At 59.5% G+C, this 19175-nt stretch overlaps 1 protein-coding gene across 4 annotated transcripts in view; it reads right to left on the bottom strand.

The window, feature by feature from the left end:
• Positions 1-11180, bottom strand: part of AP2A2 (adaptor related protein complex 2 subunit alpha 2) — a 51337-nt gene extending 40157 nt beyond the window's left edge. For 2 of the 4 annotated variants that reach the window (XM_031942511.1, XM_031942512.1), the window contains exon 1: positions 10934-11180. In XM_031942511.1, coding sequence (XP_031798371.1) covers positions 10934-11000 — 67 coding nt within the window. In that variant the 5' untranslated portion in view covers positions 11001-11180. The remainder of the gene's footprint in view (positions 1-10933) is intronic. The other 2 variants (XM_031942513.1, XM_031942514.1) reach the window with 1 other exon arrangement.
• Between the last annotated feature and the right edge of the window lie 7995 nt (positions 11181-19175).

Genomic DNA, 19175 nt, shown 5'->3' with positions numbered 1-19175 from the left:
AACGACTCAATTTTTAAGCCAATTAAATCTATTTTTAGGAACATGTATGTCTCACTGACCCGTCCCCCCAAACTGGACATTTGTTTTCTTAAAGCAAAAAAAAAAAAAAAAAAAATCCCCTGCCCACCCCAAAGGCAGCCAGAAAAGCAGCTGAGGGGCAGTGGGCCCAAGGCTCTGGACGGGGACTAGGGAGTTAAGGGCAATGTCCTGTCTCCTGGGATTGGTATAATCACTTTCCTATCTTTCAACAGAGGGAAGGGGAGGGGAAGGAAACAAGGCAGAAGAGAGTTCCTCTCAAGAACAAAATTTAATTTAAAAGGACAACTGGCACAGTCCACAAAACCGCCTCAAGCTTTATTGTGTGACGTCCATCCCCCGCCCCATTAGGGCGGGAGGCAAACCCAACCCCCCACAGGGCAGAAGCTGGCCACCGTAGCCCAGCACCCCGGTCCAGTGAGGAAATGCCCAGATCTACGGCTGCCCCCGGGCACTGGAGAACCCAAAGCTACTGAATCTGGTGCCTTCATCCAGGGCCCAGCGCCGACCCGGAGCCGAGCAGCCTCGACTTGCCAGGCCTGAGCGGAGCCTCCGTCTCTGCCCCTTCTCTGGCCTCTGACCCCACCTCCGGCCCTTCGGGTCCCTCCTGGGAAGGAGCCAAGCAGGAGGAATCTGCCCAGCGCTCCGTCCTTCCCACAGCTCAAAGTCCTCCTTCCTCACACACCCAGGAGCAAAGGGTGCGTTCTTGCTGCTCCCGTCCTCGGGCAGCTCCAAGAAGGGAGGGGGGAGGAGCCCCAGGGCACCATCGAGGTCCCTGACAGCAAGAGAAAACGGCCAGAAGCCTCCCTGGCTCAGCCCGCCGGGCACTCACTGCCAGTGTCACTAAGCTGCCTTGGCAACAACGCCACAGAGGAGAGGCAGAGTCTCCACTTTTTCCGAAGGAGCCGACAACCCTTCAAGGATCTGCCTCCTCCTTCACCCTCTCCACTCCAATATCGGTTTGCTCAGAGTCCCACAGTGAAAGGACCAAGAGACCAAGCCGGGCCTTCTCTGAGAACCAGGTCCCCGACCCTCTGCCTTCTGCCTCGGCGCTATGAAGGTGCCCGGCTACCTGAGCTTCTGTTCTTCCAGTAGAACCTGGGCCTGGTCCCTCACAACGATCCCAGCTCAGCAAACCTTACTGCGAACAGGGAAGCTCCCGGTTAACAAAGAATGTGGCAAAGAAGCTGCACCCGCGCAGCTAAAGCGCAAGGCCCAGCGGGGAGGGAGACGGCTTTTGCCTTGGGTTACAAAGCCCAGAGCTCAGCACCTGCTTGGCACATGGCACTTACTAAGGGCTCGTGGGACTCCCCTGGATGGGAATACATTTCATCAGATGACTCTCTTCGGCTGCAGTTAACAGGGAGAAAGGGGGAAGGGGGGAAGGAGGGAAAAAATGAAGGAGGGAAGGAAGGATGAGAGGGAGGGAGGGAAAGAGGGAGGGAGAGAAGGAGGAAGGAAAGGAGAGAGGGAGGGAGAAAAGAAGGAAGGAAGAAAGGGAAGAAAGAAGGAATTTAGGGTTAGAGTCGGGGAAGGAAGGAAGGGAGGGAGGGAGGAAGCAGGAAGGGAGGAAGGAAGGAGAAATACAAAGAGAGAAAGAGACAGAGAAAAGAGGAGAAGGAGAAGCAGAAAGAACTTGTCTCCGTTTGCCCTAGAGCTCTGGCAAGCAGACACCCAGATTTCCAGCACTAACCCCCACAGCGAGCGTTCCAGCCAGCCAGCTACCTTTTAAAAACCATTTCTCTTCGATGACGTAACTGCCTTTACTACAGCCTTTGGGCACAAAACCCTAGTAATGGAAGACAAACAGTGTAATTAGTAGATTTTCAGATTAACTCTAATAATGTTCAAGCAAGTCTGATGAAAGAGGTGCCTTAGGTAATGCTTTAAAGGTCAACCGATGGAGCTCTTGTTTCAGGGACTCCAAGTCGGGAAACTCCGTTGGGAAGTTCCCTGCTGGGCTTCGAGTCCAGGGGTTGCTGGGCTGCCCAGAGAGCACAGGAGCCCAGCCCACTTTGGGGGGCACTCCCTGCACCAACAGACTCCTGGGATGCGGCAGAAGGCTCTCCCGTTTTCCTGGCTTCGGGCACCCCGGACAGACCACTTCCCCGTCATCACGGGCAGGACCCTCCGCCCCTGAGGTGCAGGTGTAGCCTCTTTGGCAGGTTCTTTGTTACAAGAACTGTGAGCGTTCCTAGACCCAGGAAGGTTTGCTAAGAGCTTCTCAAAATAGTTTCCTTAGCTCTCACGACACCCTTGGAAAGGAAGGGAGGTGTTATTCTCCCCATTTTACAGCTGGGGAAACTGAGGCAGAGAGGGACATGACTGGTCACACAAGTAGCCCATGGTGGAAGTTGGATTTGAACTCGGATCTCCCTGAGTCCTGGCCCAGAGCTCTATGTCCTGTGACTCCTCCCTGGCTGCCTCCTGGAAAGAGAAGTATAAGTGGCCTAAAAAAAGATATTGCAAGCAGAGCTCGAGATGGCCCAGAGCTCAAGGTCTCCCTCCTTCCTCGAGTCACAGGAGGGACTGGGAGGCAACTGCTAGCACCAGGCCCTGGGAGAAGTGCTGGGAACACAAACAGCCCCTCTTGCAAGGGACGCTCTGCCAGCCACGCTGGGCGCCGCCACAGGCCAGCGCGCCCTCTGAGCAGCCCTTCCCCCTTCACTGGAGGCGAGGACGTCCCCTCCAGGGGCATAAAGGACGCCTGTGGATGTATCCACGGCCCTTGTGACAGACTCTAAGGCCTCCCCACGGGAAGGCAACTTGTTTGCTGGCCGGGAAGCGCAGGCAAAAGGCACCTGGCTCTCTCTGTGGCCCCGTGAGCCTGTGGGCTGAGGCCAGCGAGGGGTAAACAGCAGGTTGGCTGTAGCACACATTAAGTGCCTACTGTGTCCCAGGCACTGCGCTAAGGTTTGATGGGGCTCAAGGATTTGGCTACAGGGACGCTGAAAGCACATTTACCAATTCGACTATTTTAATGACTCAAGTGGGGGTGGGGAAGACAGCCCTAAACTGAGCTTTTAACGACTGTTTACTTTTTAAATCTGTAGCATGATTTGGGTGACAATTAAAATCCACCATTTTTATTTAAATTCTACTAAAGATAAAACTGAACTTAGTGGATTTGACCCCCCCAAGTGACCCCCCCCCCCCAATCCCAGGGAAGGGGGAAGCAACGGGCAAGTTCCCATGGCCGGTAAAGGCCGGCAAGTGATGGGATCACTACAAGAGGAAAGACATTTGGAATCTCAAACTGCGTGTACTATTCCCGCCCCGCTTGCTTGCGAGTTAGGGTCCTGCTATTTCGGCAAGTCTAGCCAGAGTTGTTATCAGCCAGAGCAGGGCTGCCCCCAGGGGCCCTGTGTGCGGTCTCCCACAGGAGTGAGAGGAGAGAAGCCTTCAGAGATTCAGGGAAGTCCTTCCTCGAACTGACATAGAGAAGGAGCAGAACCTCAGCAACAGGAACAATTCTGCAGACTTTTGTGAACAGACTGAGATTTAGGGACAGAACACTTGGTGTGAGCCCCGTGATCAATGAGATCTAAGGGGCAGGGATCAGGGCCTCATGAAGCCTTCAGCCATCACCTCCCCCCTAGGGACACATGGGGGCTCAAGTGGCCAAGGAGGGGAAGGCAAAGGCTTGGGTGCTGGTTGCTTTAAGTACATAATTTGTTTTTTAAATGGAGGGTGGGGAAGGGGATGCAGATTCCAGAGAAAACAGTTAACATTAGAATTGAAGGAAAGGCTCAAGGTCAGCCGGGGATCAGTGAACAGGAAAATGTCATTTTTTTCCCACCCCAAGTTCATGTACCCTCCAGGTTAGGAAGCCCTAGGGGTTCAAGGCAGGCAATGTGGGGAGCAGGGTCTGGGTTCAAAGGGCCACAGAGGGAAGAATTGGCACTTCGGAAGGGAAAAAACTGCCCTTCTCCCAGACCCATTTATTCTACTTTGGGAAATGACACAGGAGGTGATCACCCTTGCAATTTGTAACTAGGAGAGCGAACAGGAAGAGCCACTCACCTGCCAAAAAGCCAATTTAAGCTTCCCTTGTTCATCTGTGGGAATCAACTCATATTAAGTGCCTGCTGTGTCCCAGGCACTGTGGTAAGGCTGGGGATACAAAGAGGTCAAAGAGAGTCCCAGCCTTCGAAAGGCTCCCTTTTGCTTTCCCAAAGCTACAAAATGGGCCGACTCCTGATAACATGGATGAAATGCTTTGGGGGGGGCTCAGTCGGGTCCTGTCATCCACGAGTAGCCAAAGAAATGTGACCCCGGTTCCTTCAGCTCCGTCCCCCACAAGCGAATGATCCAAAATCAATGTGGTGATTTGGGGCTGGCTTTCCCTCCCACTCCACTACTCTTCCCAAGCATCTGTCTGTATCACTACCCCTGGATTCATGTGTCTCCTAGTCAAGCAACGATTGAGTCCTTACTATGTGTGAAGCACTGTCCCAGAAGCTTTTATACAAGTACAACCCCCCCCAAAACCCCCAGCAATTCCTACTCTTAAGGAGCCTACCTTTAAGTCTCGGTGCAGGGTGGGGGGTGGAACAGGAGACAATGACAATGACACATACAGGAGAGTTTTTGAGGACCCAAAGGAGAGGATCCGTTTGGCTTGAGGAAGAAGAGGTGCTGCCGAGGGCTTCCAAGGGAGATCAGGACTTCAGGAATATGGGGAAATTCAGGAGTGGGAAGATGGCAACAGACAATGGAGTCACCAAAAGGCAGAGGACCAAGAGAGTGACCACAAGGACTCTTTAAGACCCTCTAGTATGTTAGGCCCAAAGTCCCTACTCTACAAATCAAATACCCCCAACAAATACAAAGTAACTATCAGAGCAAAGTCCCCTCAATAGATACAAAGTAACCATCAGAAGGCCAGCCCTGCCCCCCCCCCAGGCAAGAGATACAAAGTTACTCTTAGAAGGAATACTCCCTCCTCCCCCTCAATAAGTACAAAGTAACTCTCAGAGGGAAACCCACTTGATAGATACAGTATCCCTCAGGGAGCAGGACACCGGGCAGCTAACAGATACAAAATAACCCTTAGAGGGAGGCCTTTCCCCCTTTCCTCCCCTCCCCCGGCTGGGAGATACTTACAAGTAACCCTCAGAGGGGAGGGGTCCCAGCCACCAACCTCCCCTCTTCTAGAGGGTAAAGAAGGAGACTCCTACCACCGGTGAAAAGGGAAGTGAGCAGGAGATGGGGGTACAGGTGGCAGGATCCAAGAGAGAACCAAGGCTAGCAAGGCCGTGCAGGCCTCTTGGAAAAGGCCAACAGAAGCCATACTTGTTTGTTGCGGTAAGCATCAGGACCGGGGGGGGAGGCTGTGCTTTCCCTACCACACTGGCAACTGCAGGGAGGAGGGATGAAGGGGCAAAGCACCTGGAGGCATGAAGCTGAAGCGGGAAGCCTTCAAAATTCTAGCACAGCAGGAGCAGGGCCTGAGTTTTCTGTAGGCAGCATTTTTGAAGGGGAAGCAGGTTGTGAAGCCTGAAGGGGAGGGACGAGATGCAAGAATTGGAGTAGGAGAAAAAAAACTTCATCTGGCACCAGCCAGACACGTGCGATGGGCAAGCGAAGGTCAGAGCCGACCCCTGGGCACACTGCGCAACAGGTTCCTGAGCAGCGTATCCCCGCACTTAAGGAAGCTCCATTCTCAGCTCACAGCCCTGATCGGCTTGAGACTCTACCCAGGCCTCCATTAACGACTAAGTCTTCTGGCCCCCAGATCCGTGGGGGCATGGAGAGAGACCCACATCCTCTCACCCAGAGCTCAGGACTTCATTCTCTTCTCAAGAGTGACTCCAGTCTTTAAACTAAGCAGCTTTTGTAACCCCAGAGGCCTCCAAGTACTTACTTAGAAGGAGGATAAATGCTTGGAGGCTGATAGGACCCAATCAATAAATACTTGTTTTCATTTCATTAGTTATGGAATTAATCTGAGCAGAAATTCTAAAGGACATGAGCAGGTTGTGTTTACACACACACACACACACACCCCTCACGTTTTCCCCAGAGCTGTGAGGCTTCAGCATTAAAGAAGCCATTTCTGGTCAACTAATCACTTGTGTCTTCCTGGCTAGACTTTCTAATCTTGATTTAAATAGATTTAAATCCAATGTGCTCAAGCTGCTAGAGGCTGTGACCCAAGAGGGAACAAAGAGGAAACACGCCACGGCAGAAGGCCCAGCTTGGTGCCCCCAGACCGCCCGGTGCCCGTGCCCAAATTGCCCCTTCTTCCCTTGATCACTGGAGGAATATTCTAGAGAAAAGCAGGGCCCTGTCAGGCATTTCAGGATCCCATCAAGCTCTGGGAAGGCAACAAGGAACCCCAGTCAGAGGGATGAAGCCGCACACCAGCCAAAGCGAACATATGACAGTGCTGGGGAAAACAATCTGTTAGTGAAGTGAGTCACACAGATGTCCCGCTAGGAGAGCCCGTGGAAGCGCAGGGATGGCCACTGTGCAGAGCTGCACCCCCAAAGGGGGTGGAAGCCGGACACAGTAACTGGCGGCCCAAGAAGTGACCCAGGGAGCCCAGACATCCGGCCAGCACTCGCTGGCGGAGCAAGGGAAACAACTCGGAGCCCACCGAGGGCTCCACGGGCGGCCCCGAGAGGACCTGCTCCAGGAGCTGCACGGTGCTCCCCAAGCCTACAGCCCCCTTCTCTCTCCACTCATCCCTCTGTGATCTCAGCGCCCTCCCCCCTTCCCTTCCAGATGGCAGCTCTCCTGAGCTCCGAACCCCAACTTCCAAATGGAGATACCCTCAGCACCTCAAAGTCAACATGCCCCCCACGATCAAGTCGTTCAGTCCTCGAGAGTTTACTTGTGTGCTGGCCATGGCGTGAAGCAGGGCCAAAAGCCTGCCCGCCCTCGGGAGCTCCGAGCAGAACACCCCCCCCCCCCCCCCCCCGCCCCCCCCGGGGGGGGGCCCCCCCCCGGGGCCCCCCCCCCCTCCCCGGGCATCTCGGAGGGAGGGCCTCTGCCAGGAGGCAGCGTCCACATCTTGGAAGAAGCCGGGGCAGCTCCATGGCAGGAAAGGCACGGGGACAGAACTGAGGAGGCATGGGGTGCAATGTGGGGGCGGCTGGAAAGGGAGGCAGGGCCAAGCAACGAGCAGAAAGCTGATCCCAGAGCAAACAGCCATGGAATAAACCAAACTGGGAAGAGGGTGGTGGTCACAACGACACTTTGGCGGCAGCCAAGCGAGATGGGGAGACAGGCGGGGCCGGAGCTACCAGGGGGTGGCCCCAGGGGCAGAGAAGAGAAAAGCAGGAGGGAAGGTGTGGCTCTAGAAAGGACATGGCCAGGAACAAACAGAAAAGGAGAGTTATCACGCTGCCTGCCTCAGTTTCTCTGAGTACCTAACAGAGGTGTCCTGAGGATCAAATGAGAGATTATTTGTGAAGTCAACAAACAAGCAGCCCGGAGCCTGGTGCCGGCAGGTGCCCGGCAACCGCTTCCCCCCTGCCCTCCGGGGCCTCCCTCTACTTTAAGGCAGCATCACTCCAGAAAGTTCAGCTGCAGGGCCAATGGCAAGGCCCAAGCATCAGCCATGGGCCAATGGCAAGGCTCGGCCGTCCAAAGGCAAGGTCCCAGCCTCCCGGCGGGAGAGAGTGAGGAGGCCCCCAGGTGACCGGCAGGAGAGCCAGAGGAAGGGATAACGAGCTGGCTGTGGACAGGATATCCTGGAGATGTCTAGCAGCCAATTAGGGATGAAGATGGCACCAGGGGCTCAGGAGAACAAAGGGCCTGAGGAGAGGCTGATAATTGACCTCAAGGGAGAGGATGAGCTGTGTGCTTGGGGAGCTGGGAAGGGCCCGGGCCGGGCTTTGCAGGGTGGCTGGGAGAGTCCCAGAGGGAGGTGCCAGGCTCTTCCAGGAAGAGGGACAGAGCGGACGTACACGGTGCGTCTAGCCAGACAATGCGGCACGCAGGCCTGGGGTCTGAAGGGGAGCCCTCCTGGAGCGCAGCCGAGAGCTTTAAGCACAAGGCAGCCAAAGGCTAGGTCTCGTGAGGCTGAAAGGTAAGAAAGTAAGAAAACACTGGCCTCCTTTGAGAAGCTCCTCCCCTTCCTGCCAGCCCCTGCCATTTCCCAAAGAAGGCCGAACCAGCCCAGAGGGCCCAGAGGGGCCAGAGGGGCCAGAGGTCAGCTTCTGTAAACTTAAAAAATCATCGACCATTCTCCTTTTTAAAAAGCCCTGAAGTCAGGAGGACCTAAATTCAAATCTGGCCTCAGACACTTAACATGTCCTAGCTGTGTGACCCTGGGCAAGTCACCTAACCCCAATTGCCTCCACCAAAAAAAAAAAAAAAAAAAAGAAAAGAAAGTCTTGTGCTTCATGCCAAGCACCCAAAAGTCCCGAGGCTGCTGTGGACACCTGAGGAGTCGGGGGGGCTTCTGCCATGGGGGGCCTCCAATGGCCTTCACCTCAGAGCTCTGGCCATCCCTTAGGCCTGGCCCTTGGGCCCTGTTCGGCCCCCTCCAACAAATCAGCCAAACTGAGACCCTAGCAAAAGGGGTCCCTCAAGGCCCCCCGCCGTGACAGGCCTGCCCAGCAGCCTCTCCGCCAGCGTCAGGTCCAAAGCCTCCCGGGCTGTTCTAAGCGGGCCTGTGGTTCCCAAGGCCCCCGAAGCCCCCCAGTAGCAACAAACGTTCCCTCCAACCAAATCGCCGGCCTCTTGGGGGCGTAAGGGCAGAGGTCACTCTGGCTTTCCCGGTAGAACAGCCAGAAGCGGCCCTTCCCTCGGCTTCAGAGCATCTGCCAGCCCAGCGGGAGGTTCCCATGAAGCTCTGCTCTGGCCGTACCTGCACTGCACACACCAGGCCTAGTGTTCACTGCCGTCCATTTAAAAAACACACTGCTGCAGTTCTCTCTGGGGGGCAGAGAAGCTGGTCCGAGACTGGGTCACTTATGACCAGATGGGGAGCTGGGGCTGCCGGAACGGAAGCAAAGGTGGAGGAGCCTCTCCAGCCCAGACGGGAATCCCCTGAGGAAGGGGAGAAGACCTGGAGAGAAAGGCTCTCCAGCCTGTCCAGGCCCCAGCTTCCCTAAGGGGGTAAGGGGGCAACGAATGCCCAGGTAAACCGGTGAATGTGCTCCTTCCTCGGAGGGCGGGGCAAAGAAACTCAGCTGGAGCTTCTCACCCCCCCATGGGGGAGGGGGTGCCCCAGTCATCGGCCTATCTAAGCTCCAAGGAGCTTCCCACAAAAAGAAAAGACAAATGACCGCACCACATCCACAGACACATGTGGAAGGGAAGGGAGCCTGGGGGGGGCAGTTCCACTTGCTGTTCCTGCAGGGGGTGACCCCTCTGGCCCCAAGCCCGGCATCTGGAGGGTGCTTCCTGGTTTTCCAGGGAAAGGGGAAGGGGGGGGGGGGGGCGGCTGCCTCCATTTTTGGGAAGTTTCCTGCACCTTCCAAAGTCACTCATTTACTTCCACTTCCCTCCCCCACCCCCAGGCCCTGGCCCAAAGGCAGCAGTCTTGAAACTGAATCTGCAGGACCCCTCCCAGCACTGTGCCCCGCAATCATGGGAGACCCCCTTCTGCCCCCCTGCAGTCCGGGTAGGAAGGCCCCCTCCCTCTCCCTCTCCTCCCCCCTCCCTCTCCCCTCCACACCCAGCCAGCAGCAGCCTGACTGGGAGGCTCGGGGGCCAAGTAGCCCCAGGCCTCCCCCAAGCCCTCAGGGCTTATTGGGGGGGAGGGGGGGACACCCCAAACCCACCAAAGCAAAAGCTCGGGCATTTTCCCGGGGGCTCCATTTGCCTGCTCTTTCCCAGAGCTCATTTAAAACACCCCCTCCCCCTCAGACAGGGCTGGCTGTCACCCCCGCAGGCCGGCGTCCCCGAGGCCCTAAAGCAGGAAGGGGGGGGGGGCAGTTCTCACAAGGCAGAGGCAGGGCCTGGGCTGACAAGTGAAAGGGAGGAGGCCTGGGGGCGCCCGGATGGATCAAGGGCCGGCTGACCTGACCCGCCTCCCGCCCGAGGGGAGGGCTGCCCCCTGTGGCGCCTGGGGCCTGGGGCCCTCCCCACCGCCTGCCCTTCCTCAGTCATTTTTCCGGGCCGCCCCGGGCAAACCCATACATTTTCTTGTGAAGTTCTGAAAATCCCCAGCACAACAAAGGCCGCAGGGGCTTCAGGGAGGCCCCCATCGGGAAAGGAGATGGGGAGACACTTTACCAAGGGGAAACTGAGGCGGGGGAGGGGAGGGAGGGGGAAAGCGGCAAGGACCCGGTTGGAATCCAGGGTTCCTGGACCTGCTAAATCCGGTTCTGAGGAATTTAAATTATGAGTGAGACCCAGAAAAGCTGTCACAGGGACAGGCTCGGGGCCTTCCCGGCCCCTCCCAGAGCCCTTCTGCCCCCCCCAAGGCCAGAGGCCCGAGGCTGAGCTGAGCGCGGGCCGGCGCTTTCCTGCCCACTTTACAGCAGGGCCAAGGCTCAGAGAGAGCTCGCGGGGCTCCCAAGAACCCCGGGTCGGAGGGGAGTTCCGCGGGGGGGGGGGGGTTCTGGTTCTGGATGCCCCCTCCCCCCCACTGGGCCCAGACCCCGCCCACTCCATCGTTCTCCCCCTCCCCCAGCCCAGGGGGCTCTGAGCAAGCGGGGCTCCCCGAGGCCCTTCCCCCGACATGTCCCCCCCCCCACCCGCCGCGCCCAGACCGCGCTCTCCACGGCCCCCCGCGGTGCAGACCAGGGCGGGGGGCCCGCGGAGGGGGAGGGGAGCTGCGCGGATCCGGGGGGACCGCGGCGGGGCTCCCGCCTTCCCGGGAGCGGCAGGATGAGCCCTGGCCCCGGGAGGGGGAGGGGGGGGTTAGTACGGGTGGGGGTGGGGCGGACGCGCAGCCCCGGCTCCCTCCCCTCCCCCCTCCCCGCCCCGCACTCACAGTTGCGGATGTCCGAGATGAACACGGCCAAGCCCCGCATGCCATCGCCCTTGGACACGGCCGGCATGATGGCGGCGGAGGGAGCCTGGGCGCGGCGTCTCTGGCCCGCTCTCGGACTCTGCCCGCGCCTCCCGCCGCCGCCTCCGCTTCAGCCTCTCCGCAGCGGGAGCAACAGCAGCAACAGCAGCAGCAGCAGCAGCAGCAGCAGCAGCGCGCGCGCACGCCCCCGGTCACGCGCTTCCCGGCCACGCACGCCCCGCCCAGACGCGCGCGTGCGTGCGCGCCCCCGCCGGGCCCAGGCCCGCGAGCACGCCCTGCTCCCACCCTGCCGCGGGCTCCGCGAGCGCCCCCTCCAGGTCGGAGGGCGAGGGAGGCCGCGTGAGCCCCGGGCCCGGGAGGTTGGTTACCTAGAGAGGCCTCGAGGCGAGAGGCAGAGCGGGGAGGGAGCTGCGCATGCGAGTAGGGGTCTGGGTTCAGATCCGCCCCTTCCCCTCTCTGAGCCTCAGTTTCCCCTCCATGGCCCGAGGCCGTCGGCCCTGTCACAGGCCCCACAGGGCTTTCTTTGGCGGTGCCGGACACTCAGCGGGCACCTAATTAGTGCTGACGGACTAAGGGACAGAGCACAGGCCCATCCCGGGGATGAAGGGATGGGCTTCTGAAGCCGAAGGCCACTGAGGATCCCTTCAGCCCGAGGAGGGCTCGGGAAGGACCTGCCAGCCGCTGGCTCCGCCCAGTCCCGATAGTCCCCCCTGCCCACGGGCCACAGAGCTGTCCGCTCCCCTGTCTGCTGGCTGTCTTTGTGTCTTCACCCCCTGGACCCATAGTCTGGCACACAGCAGGCGCCTAATAAGTGCAGATAGGGTCCGCAGTCAGCGGCACAAACAGTCCCGAACGCTGTCCCGGGACCCGCCCCTTCTGCTTCTGAAGGCCCCTGTCCACCTTGGTCCAGCGGCAGGAGCTCAGGCCGCCCGCCCCCAGGAGGGGCTTCCTGTGGGCCACGCACTGGAGCTGGAGCCGGGCTGAGCAGCGCTGCCCATGCCGGGGAGGGGGGAGGCAGAGAAAGGAGGGCCTGCCCACCCCACCCCCATACCTGGGCACCGAGAGGGCGGGCCTGGGCGGAGGCCCCTGGACCCACTTCCCACCCAGTGAGAGTCGCCCTGTCCACAGGGGCCAAGCTCCCTCCCCCAATCCACAGTTAAAAACCAGGGCGGAGCTTTTCGGCGCCCCCTCTCAGCAGAAGGGGCCAAATGCAGGCAGAGGGGCAGCGGGGGCCCTGGGGGAGCTCCCCCTCTAAGGGGAGGAGGGGAGGGGGGGTGGAGCCCAGACCAAGCTGGGACAAGCGGCTGGCCGCCCAAGCCTTCCTCAGAATGGAAATCAGAGGCGCACGAGCCGGCCGGAGGCCCTGCCCCCTCCTCTGGCCTCTCTTTGGGGGAGGTCAGTGGTGCCTGCTGAGTCTCCCAGGGCTCACCTGCAGCTGCCCAGCAGCCAGCTCCACTGGAGTGGGGGCAGCATGAGCCCTTGGGAAGCCTCCCCCCCCATGACTCAGCTCTGCCCCCCCCTTAGCCGTGAAGGCTGGAAGGCTGGCAGAGCCTCACAGCTCCCCTGGGAGAGAAGCGCGATGACGTCCCCGGGTGGTGGAAACCGAGGCAGGCAGAGGCTAAATGGCTAAGACCCGCACAGCAGAACTTGAACTCGGGCCCTCCTCACTTCAGTCCCAGAGTTGTAGGCACTGGTGCCCCCTCGCTGCTCCTGCCCGACCTGGTTCTACCCCCTCCCCCCCCCCTCTCCCTGCCTGAGCCTTTACTCCGGCTCTCCCTGGACACCTGCCAAAGGCTCACTCCCCTCTTCCCTCTCGCTCAGGAAACTGGGGCTCGGTTCATCAGTCAGCCAAGAAGCATTTATTAAGCGCCGGCTGTGTGCCTCCGTGGCTGAGCCCCTCCTCCCCTGCAGGAAAGACTTCACACAGAGCTCCTGCCCCCAGTCACTGGCCCTCTGAGCCAAGCCCGGGCCACGGCTTGGGAGAAGGGAGCCCTGGGGCCCTCCTGGGCTGCAGAAGCCGCTCCCTGGGCCCGGGCCTTGTCTCTCGGGTCCCTGCCGGGCCCGGCCTTGGCCCAGCCACCTGATCAGGGTTCTGAGCCCGGTCTTCCTGACGTCCCCCCAGCAGCCTCAGGGAAGGAGGACCTGCTGTCCCTGCTGCAGAGGGTCTGGGCGGCCCGTTCTTCACTGGGCCTCAGTTTCCCACTCTGTAAAGGAGGGACGGACAAAAGGGTGGATGAGTAACTCAGCTTCTCCCAAACCCTTGCTGGCCTGGAAGAGGAGGCCGTCCCCAGGGTCCCCAGGGCCCTTGCACTGAGTCAGCGCCTGCCCAGCAGCGGTAGGCTGCCCAGGGGAGGGGCAGCCGGGGCCCAGGGCAGTGCCCAGAGCTTGCCCGCCGAGCGGACAACCTTGCAGAAGGAAAAGGTCTTCCCAGACGGGGGGTGGCGCCCTTCCCGAGGAAGGGCCCCTCCAGCCGGCCCAGTGGGGGGCAGGGAGGGCCAGGGCAGAATCTGCTGAGTGCTTAGAAAGGAGCGGCAGGAAGCTGTGCTGGGGGTTTCTGGGGGCAGGGAGGGGGACTTGGGTTCATCTGGAGGCACGCTGCCCAGAAAAGAGGGATGACAAATGCTTTTGTCCAGAACGGTTGAGAAATCTGGGTGGAGGAAAACGTGATCTTCCCCCTTCCTGTGCAGCTCTTCCTGACCAAGGTCCCAGCCAGCCTCGGCCTGGGCCAAATGAAATGGAGCCTGGGGGAGGTGGGTCAAGGGGGAAGGGGCGAGCCAGAGCCTCCTGACCAGCCAGGAACTCTGGGAAAGATGGCTCTGGGACCGGGAAGTGAGGGCGGGCCCCCTGAGGGACAAAGCTCCTCCTGGCCAAGGGCTCCTCCACAGCTGGGACAGATGTTGGGCAACCGTGGCCAAGCCGAGGTCTCCACCCAGTTCAGAAAAGAGAAGTCATGCTCTCTCCGGGGCCACGGCAAGGCCCGGGGTTTCCTGGGAAAACAAAAAACAAAAACCGGATTCAGGGCTGGCCTGGAGCTTTGTGAAAATCCTCCTTTGAGGGAAGAACAGGGAAGGCAGCTTCTCATGCTGGGCAAACACCCCGGAAAGGAGCCTCTTTCTCTCCTGTCGGCCACACGGGGCTGTTACCCGGGAGGCCTCCTGGCCGTGGGGGCTGCCCGGGGCTCACCTGGAGGGTCGTAGGGGATGGAGACCGGTGGGGAGTGGGGGACCAGTGCTTGGGGAAGCAGATGGAGGCGGTCTGAGAGAGCCTGGGGCTGGGCAGTCCTACCGCCAGGGAGCTTCTCCTGGGCCCGCTCATCCGCTCCGGGCGCCCGTCACCCGCCCCTCGGAGCAGAGCGCTCGGCTCTCAAGTTCCTGAGGTTCTCGCTGCTCCCTTACTGGCCCGAGCCTAAATGCCCTTGGCAACTTGGGCAGCCCAAGATCTTGGCCCATCTAGGGGCAAAGGAGACGTGGAGAGAAGAAAGCCTCTCATGAGCACTAAAGGTGCTGGAAAGGCCCAGGGCAGCTTCGTGGCAGTGAGGGGCGTGGGGTCATGTTTGCAAAGGCTTCTTGGACAACGTCTAGCACGTGCCGGGCATATGCTGGGGGTAAAAGCCCCAAAGCCAGCCCTTGCCCTCCAGAAGCTTCCGGGGGGTGGCAGGGGTGGCAATCAGAGAAGGCCTCATGGAGGAGGTGGCAGTTGGGCTGAGCTCTGAAGGGAGCCCTAGATTCCAAGAGAAAGAGATGGGAAGGGTCTTCCTAATGAGGATGCCAGGCCCAGGTCATCCTGGGGTAGTCCCTGTCCCCTGCCTCCCAGGATCCCAGACGCGGGAGGATAGTCAGACTCCATGGCTTCAATCCCAGCCTCACGGGAGGCTCCTTCCAGGTGGACCACACCACAGAGCCCACCTGGGGATCAGGCCCAGAATGGGCAGCTTCTCCCCCCCCCCCACCCCAGAGAAAAAGGGATAATGTTAAATGCCAAAGGCCATGGGGTGATTGCAATCATGCAAGAGTTTTGTGTCTGAGCCTCCAGAGACCCTGGCCACAGGCCCGGGGCTCAGAGCTGCCCTTTCGCCTCCCCGGGACGGCCCGACCGGTGCCAACTGGGTGATGGCTTTTCCATCATTTCTCTCTGGCAACTCCTCCCTCCTTGGCCAGTCTCTGCTGTCACAGCTGTTACGAGTGCCCTGGTGGCCAATGGTTGCACGGGCGGGGGCAAAGATGCCAGCTGTCCTAGAAATCTCCCAAGACCCTGTTTAAGAGACAAGGAGACGGGACTGGGCAGCAAGGCGGCAGGGAGACGGGGAGACAGGGCAGGGAGATGGGACTGGGAGGCAGGGAGACGGGACCAGGCAGCAAGTCCTGTCCCAGACACAGGCTCCCCACGTGCTCAGAGCTCAGTGCAATAGGGCAAAGGGCAATTCCCTCCCCTTCTCCCAGTTCAGAGTCATCCTTACCCCCTGAGGCTGGCAGGAAGGAGAGACCTGAAGTGCAGAGGTCTCCCTCCCCCCGCCCCTCTGGCTCAGGAGACAATTCTGAAAGTCCTGACAGCCAACAAAGGTCAGATCTCTGGCTGCTCTGAAGGGGGGTAGGGGAAGGAGGGCTCCTTCCATTAGGAAACAACCCACTGAGGTGAAATACCGGCCCCGGGGTGTGACGGGCAGCCAGCAAAAAGTTACAGAGACAGGGCAGCGAGGTGAACGAGGTGAGTTCAAATCTGGTCTCAGACACTTAACACTTCCTAGCTGTGACCTTGGGCAAGTCACCTAACTCCAATCGCCTCAGCAGCAGAGACAGGAGATGAAAGGCTGGGGCAAACGAGGAGTAGCTGGAAGGTCCCTCTGGTTGGCCCAGAGGAGTGAAGGGCACCCGAGTGCGATAGGGCTGGAAACCCCGCAGCCATGGCTTCTCACTGTACCTCCCTCTCTAAAGTCCTAATAAGAGCATCGTGGAAGGAGTTCCCTGTGTTGCCTGTTCCCAGGAATCATTTAAGAGCATCACGTGCTCACTGGACAACCTGGAAACTGCAATTCCGGACGCTGCAAAGCAGACCCTTTAGAAACAATCAGCAGGAACAAGAAGAGCATCAAGCTCTTCCCCCCTCTCTCCAATGATTGATCAGAAAGATGTTGTCGCCATGGAATAAGATCGGGGGAACCTCGTTCCGGCGGTAAGCACCTCCTCACCCATCATGGTGCTCTCCCAATGTGGGGAAAGGTTGGTCCTCCCAGGTTTGGGATGTTCCTCCAAGAACACGCCCCCAGCGACCCGTCCCCAGCCTCCCATGAGTCACAGCAGAGCCGCCCAGCACCACCGGGCTATTTTCTGCAGAAAAGTCACGAAGCGAGATTCCCAGAACGTTTTCACCACTGGGCATCCCAGCTGGCTGATGAGCCCCGTAGGGAGACTGAGGAAAAATCCAGCAGAGCACAATCTCCAGGTTTCTTTGTTACTATTCACACTGAAACACCCCCATGGCCCACCTCCCCCAGCCCAGCATCCTTTGCGGCTCAGAGGCCCCTGATCTTTTCTCTGAACACAACAGCGAGTATATACAAACAGGCACAAAGTAACTAATTTCCAGTGCGGGATGTTAGGGGGTGGCAATCAGAGAAGGTCTCCTGGAGGAGGTGGCAGCTGGTCTCAGCTCTACAAGAAGTAGAGATGAGAAGGGAGGGTCTTCCTGACAGAGAATGCCAGGCCCAGGGACTGTCCACTCCAGCTTCCTCCCCCCGCCTCCACTCACTGGGGTCCTCTCCTCCACGAAGTCTTTCTGGGTGTGGGTACCCTTCTGGGCCGTGTCCCTTTGTTTGTTTTTTGCTGAGGCAAATGGGGTTAAGTGACTGGCCTCGGGGTCCATGTCACTCTTAATGCCACTGGGTCAGTCATTTCCTAACCTCAAGAACCCCTCTGGGGCTCTTTCATCCGCGGAGGACACGGTGTCTAGTGCTTCTCTGCCTTGGCCACGAACACCCTGAGCGGGGAACTGTTGGCGCCCTTGTGGCGCTGAGGAGGTTCGGCACAGGCAGCCCCCCAAGTCGGGGGGGGGGGGCTCCCGTCATCAGAACCACAAGCTGATCAGAGTTCTTCAAAGAAGAAGCGAAAGGCGGTTTCTGCTCTGGGAGTCTGGTGACAGGCACGTCCCGCAAACAGGAGAGAGCGGGCGGATTGGAGGCAACTAGCAGGGGGGAGGGCAGAAGGGGCAGTCAGAGAAATGCCCAGAGAGGGCACAAGGGAATGGCTCGTGCCGGGAACAGCACAGGGGAGCACACAGGGTGTGTGGGGAGCAAAGGGGAAGAAGACTGGGATGATATGGGGGAGCTAAAAGGGCTTTGAATGCCAAACAGAGCATCTTACCTATATGGTCTGAAGGATCCCTGTCTAGGGAGACACTGGAGTTATCGGAGTGAGCAGTGGGTGACATAAGAACTGGGTTTTAGGAAGATCACTTTAGTGGATGAATGGAAGGTAGACTGAAAGGGGGAGGCAGACCCCCCCAGCTATTGCCAAGAGTTCAGGGGTGAAGGTACCAGCCTGCCATGTCGGGGGAGAAAAGTGGGCATATCCCAGAGATGCTGCAAAGGTCAAACTGACCAGAGATGCTGGGGAGGTAAAATCAACACCACTTGGTACCATATTGAATTGGGGGAGGGGGAGATGGTGAGGAGTCTCAGAGGAGCTTAAGGAGCTGGGAGGACCAAGTGTTCTACAGCAGTGGGGAGATGGGGCGGGGAGGGTTAAAGGGTTAGTAAGGTGAGTCGTTTCCTGCATTTGGCTCCCTCCAGCAGGGGTCTGACTTGCTTGCTTGTGGCGGCAGTTAAGCTCAGCGCCCAATCAATGCTCTCGAATCTCCATCTACCCTCCCACTTATTCATGTCAGTCCATCCATCCCCCAGCGGCCTCCAGCATGTCTCTCCCACTGAGTCCCCAGTTTGGGGAAGAGCTAAAACGGATAAGGCTCGAGGCCTCTCTGCCCACTGGGCATCCTTCTCTGACCCACTGCCTACTTCCTGCCACCACAGGGAGGCCTTTCTGGCCTATTTGGGGGCTGGGATTGGCTCAGGCTGGCGGGCTGGTGGGGTAGCCTAGAGGAAGCTGCTTGGGGCCCTATGAGGAAGGAAGCCGGCTGACGGGAGCTAGGGAGCCGGCCCGACGGGAGCTAGGGGGCCAGCTGACTGGAGATGTTGGCTGGCTCCATGTGGGCCACTCTTCCATTTCCAACCCTTCTTGGGAGATGAAAGAGATGGGAAGTCACGGCCCGGGACCTGTTCCAGAAGCTTCCCACAGAGGTCCAGGAGGGGCAGGGGAGCCTTCCTTGTTGGCTGGGCCAACTCTGCTTCCTACGGCCCATCCCCCGCTGACTTAGGGCCAATGGACGACTTTGGGTCAGCTTTGGCCCCACAGGTGACCAGGGGCTCAGAAAAGACTGAAATGGGGGAAAGAACTGTCCACCTTTCCTTTGGGGAAACGGCATCAAATCCTTGGGGACTGAAGTCTGAGCGCCTTCCTGTGGCCCTGCTGCAGTTCCTCGGTTTCCACTGTGCCAATGGAGAGGGACTCAGCAGGCTGGGGCAGGGGGGCCCTGGGCCCAAAGGTCCGGAGGGCGTCAGTGACCCCTGGCGGCCAAAGCCGGCCTGCCGCCTTACCCAGAGCGCCGGCCTGAGCTCACGCCTGGCCTGAGCCGGCGCCCGCACTCGGGAGCCGATCGGGAACCAGACCCCGCGGACCCGCGGGGACAGTTCTGGGTCATTCGCTGTGCGGTGCTGGGGAGCCTCCCTGGGGAGCCTGCCGGGCCGCTCGCTCGCCTTGTTTTACAGCCTTTCCCGGTCTTTTTAATAAAATAACATTTTTAAAAAGCGAGGAACAAAACCCTGCGAGCTCGGGCCCACAAGGAGCCGCCCGTCTCCGGGGCTACTGTGGACACGCGCAGGCCGGGACGCAGAGGAAGCATCGGGGGATGTGGGAGAGCAGCGCGGAGGGGACCCTGCCCCTGCCAGAGCTAAGGGATGCGCGCTGCCCGGAGGAGGAAGCAGCGCGGAGGGGACCCTGCCCCTGCCAGAGCTAAGGGATGCGCGCTGCCCGGAGGAGGAAGCAGCGCGGAGGGGACCCTGCCCCTGCCCGGGGGCTGAGCGGTGCGCCGCCCCGGGAAGGAGCAGCGCGGGGGGAACCCGCGGGCGGAGGGCCGACCCGGGCAGCCGGACGGG

This window comes from Sarcophilus harrisii, chromosome 6 (genome assembly GCF_902635505.1).
Source record: "Sarcophilus harrisii chromosome 6, mSarHar1.11, whole genome shotgun sequence".
Lineage (NCBI taxonomy): Eukaryota > Metazoa > Chordata > Mammalia > Dasyuromorphia > Dasyuridae > Sarcophilus > Sarcophilus harrisii.
This window is presented reverse-complemented; position numbering and strand designations above follow the sequence as displayed.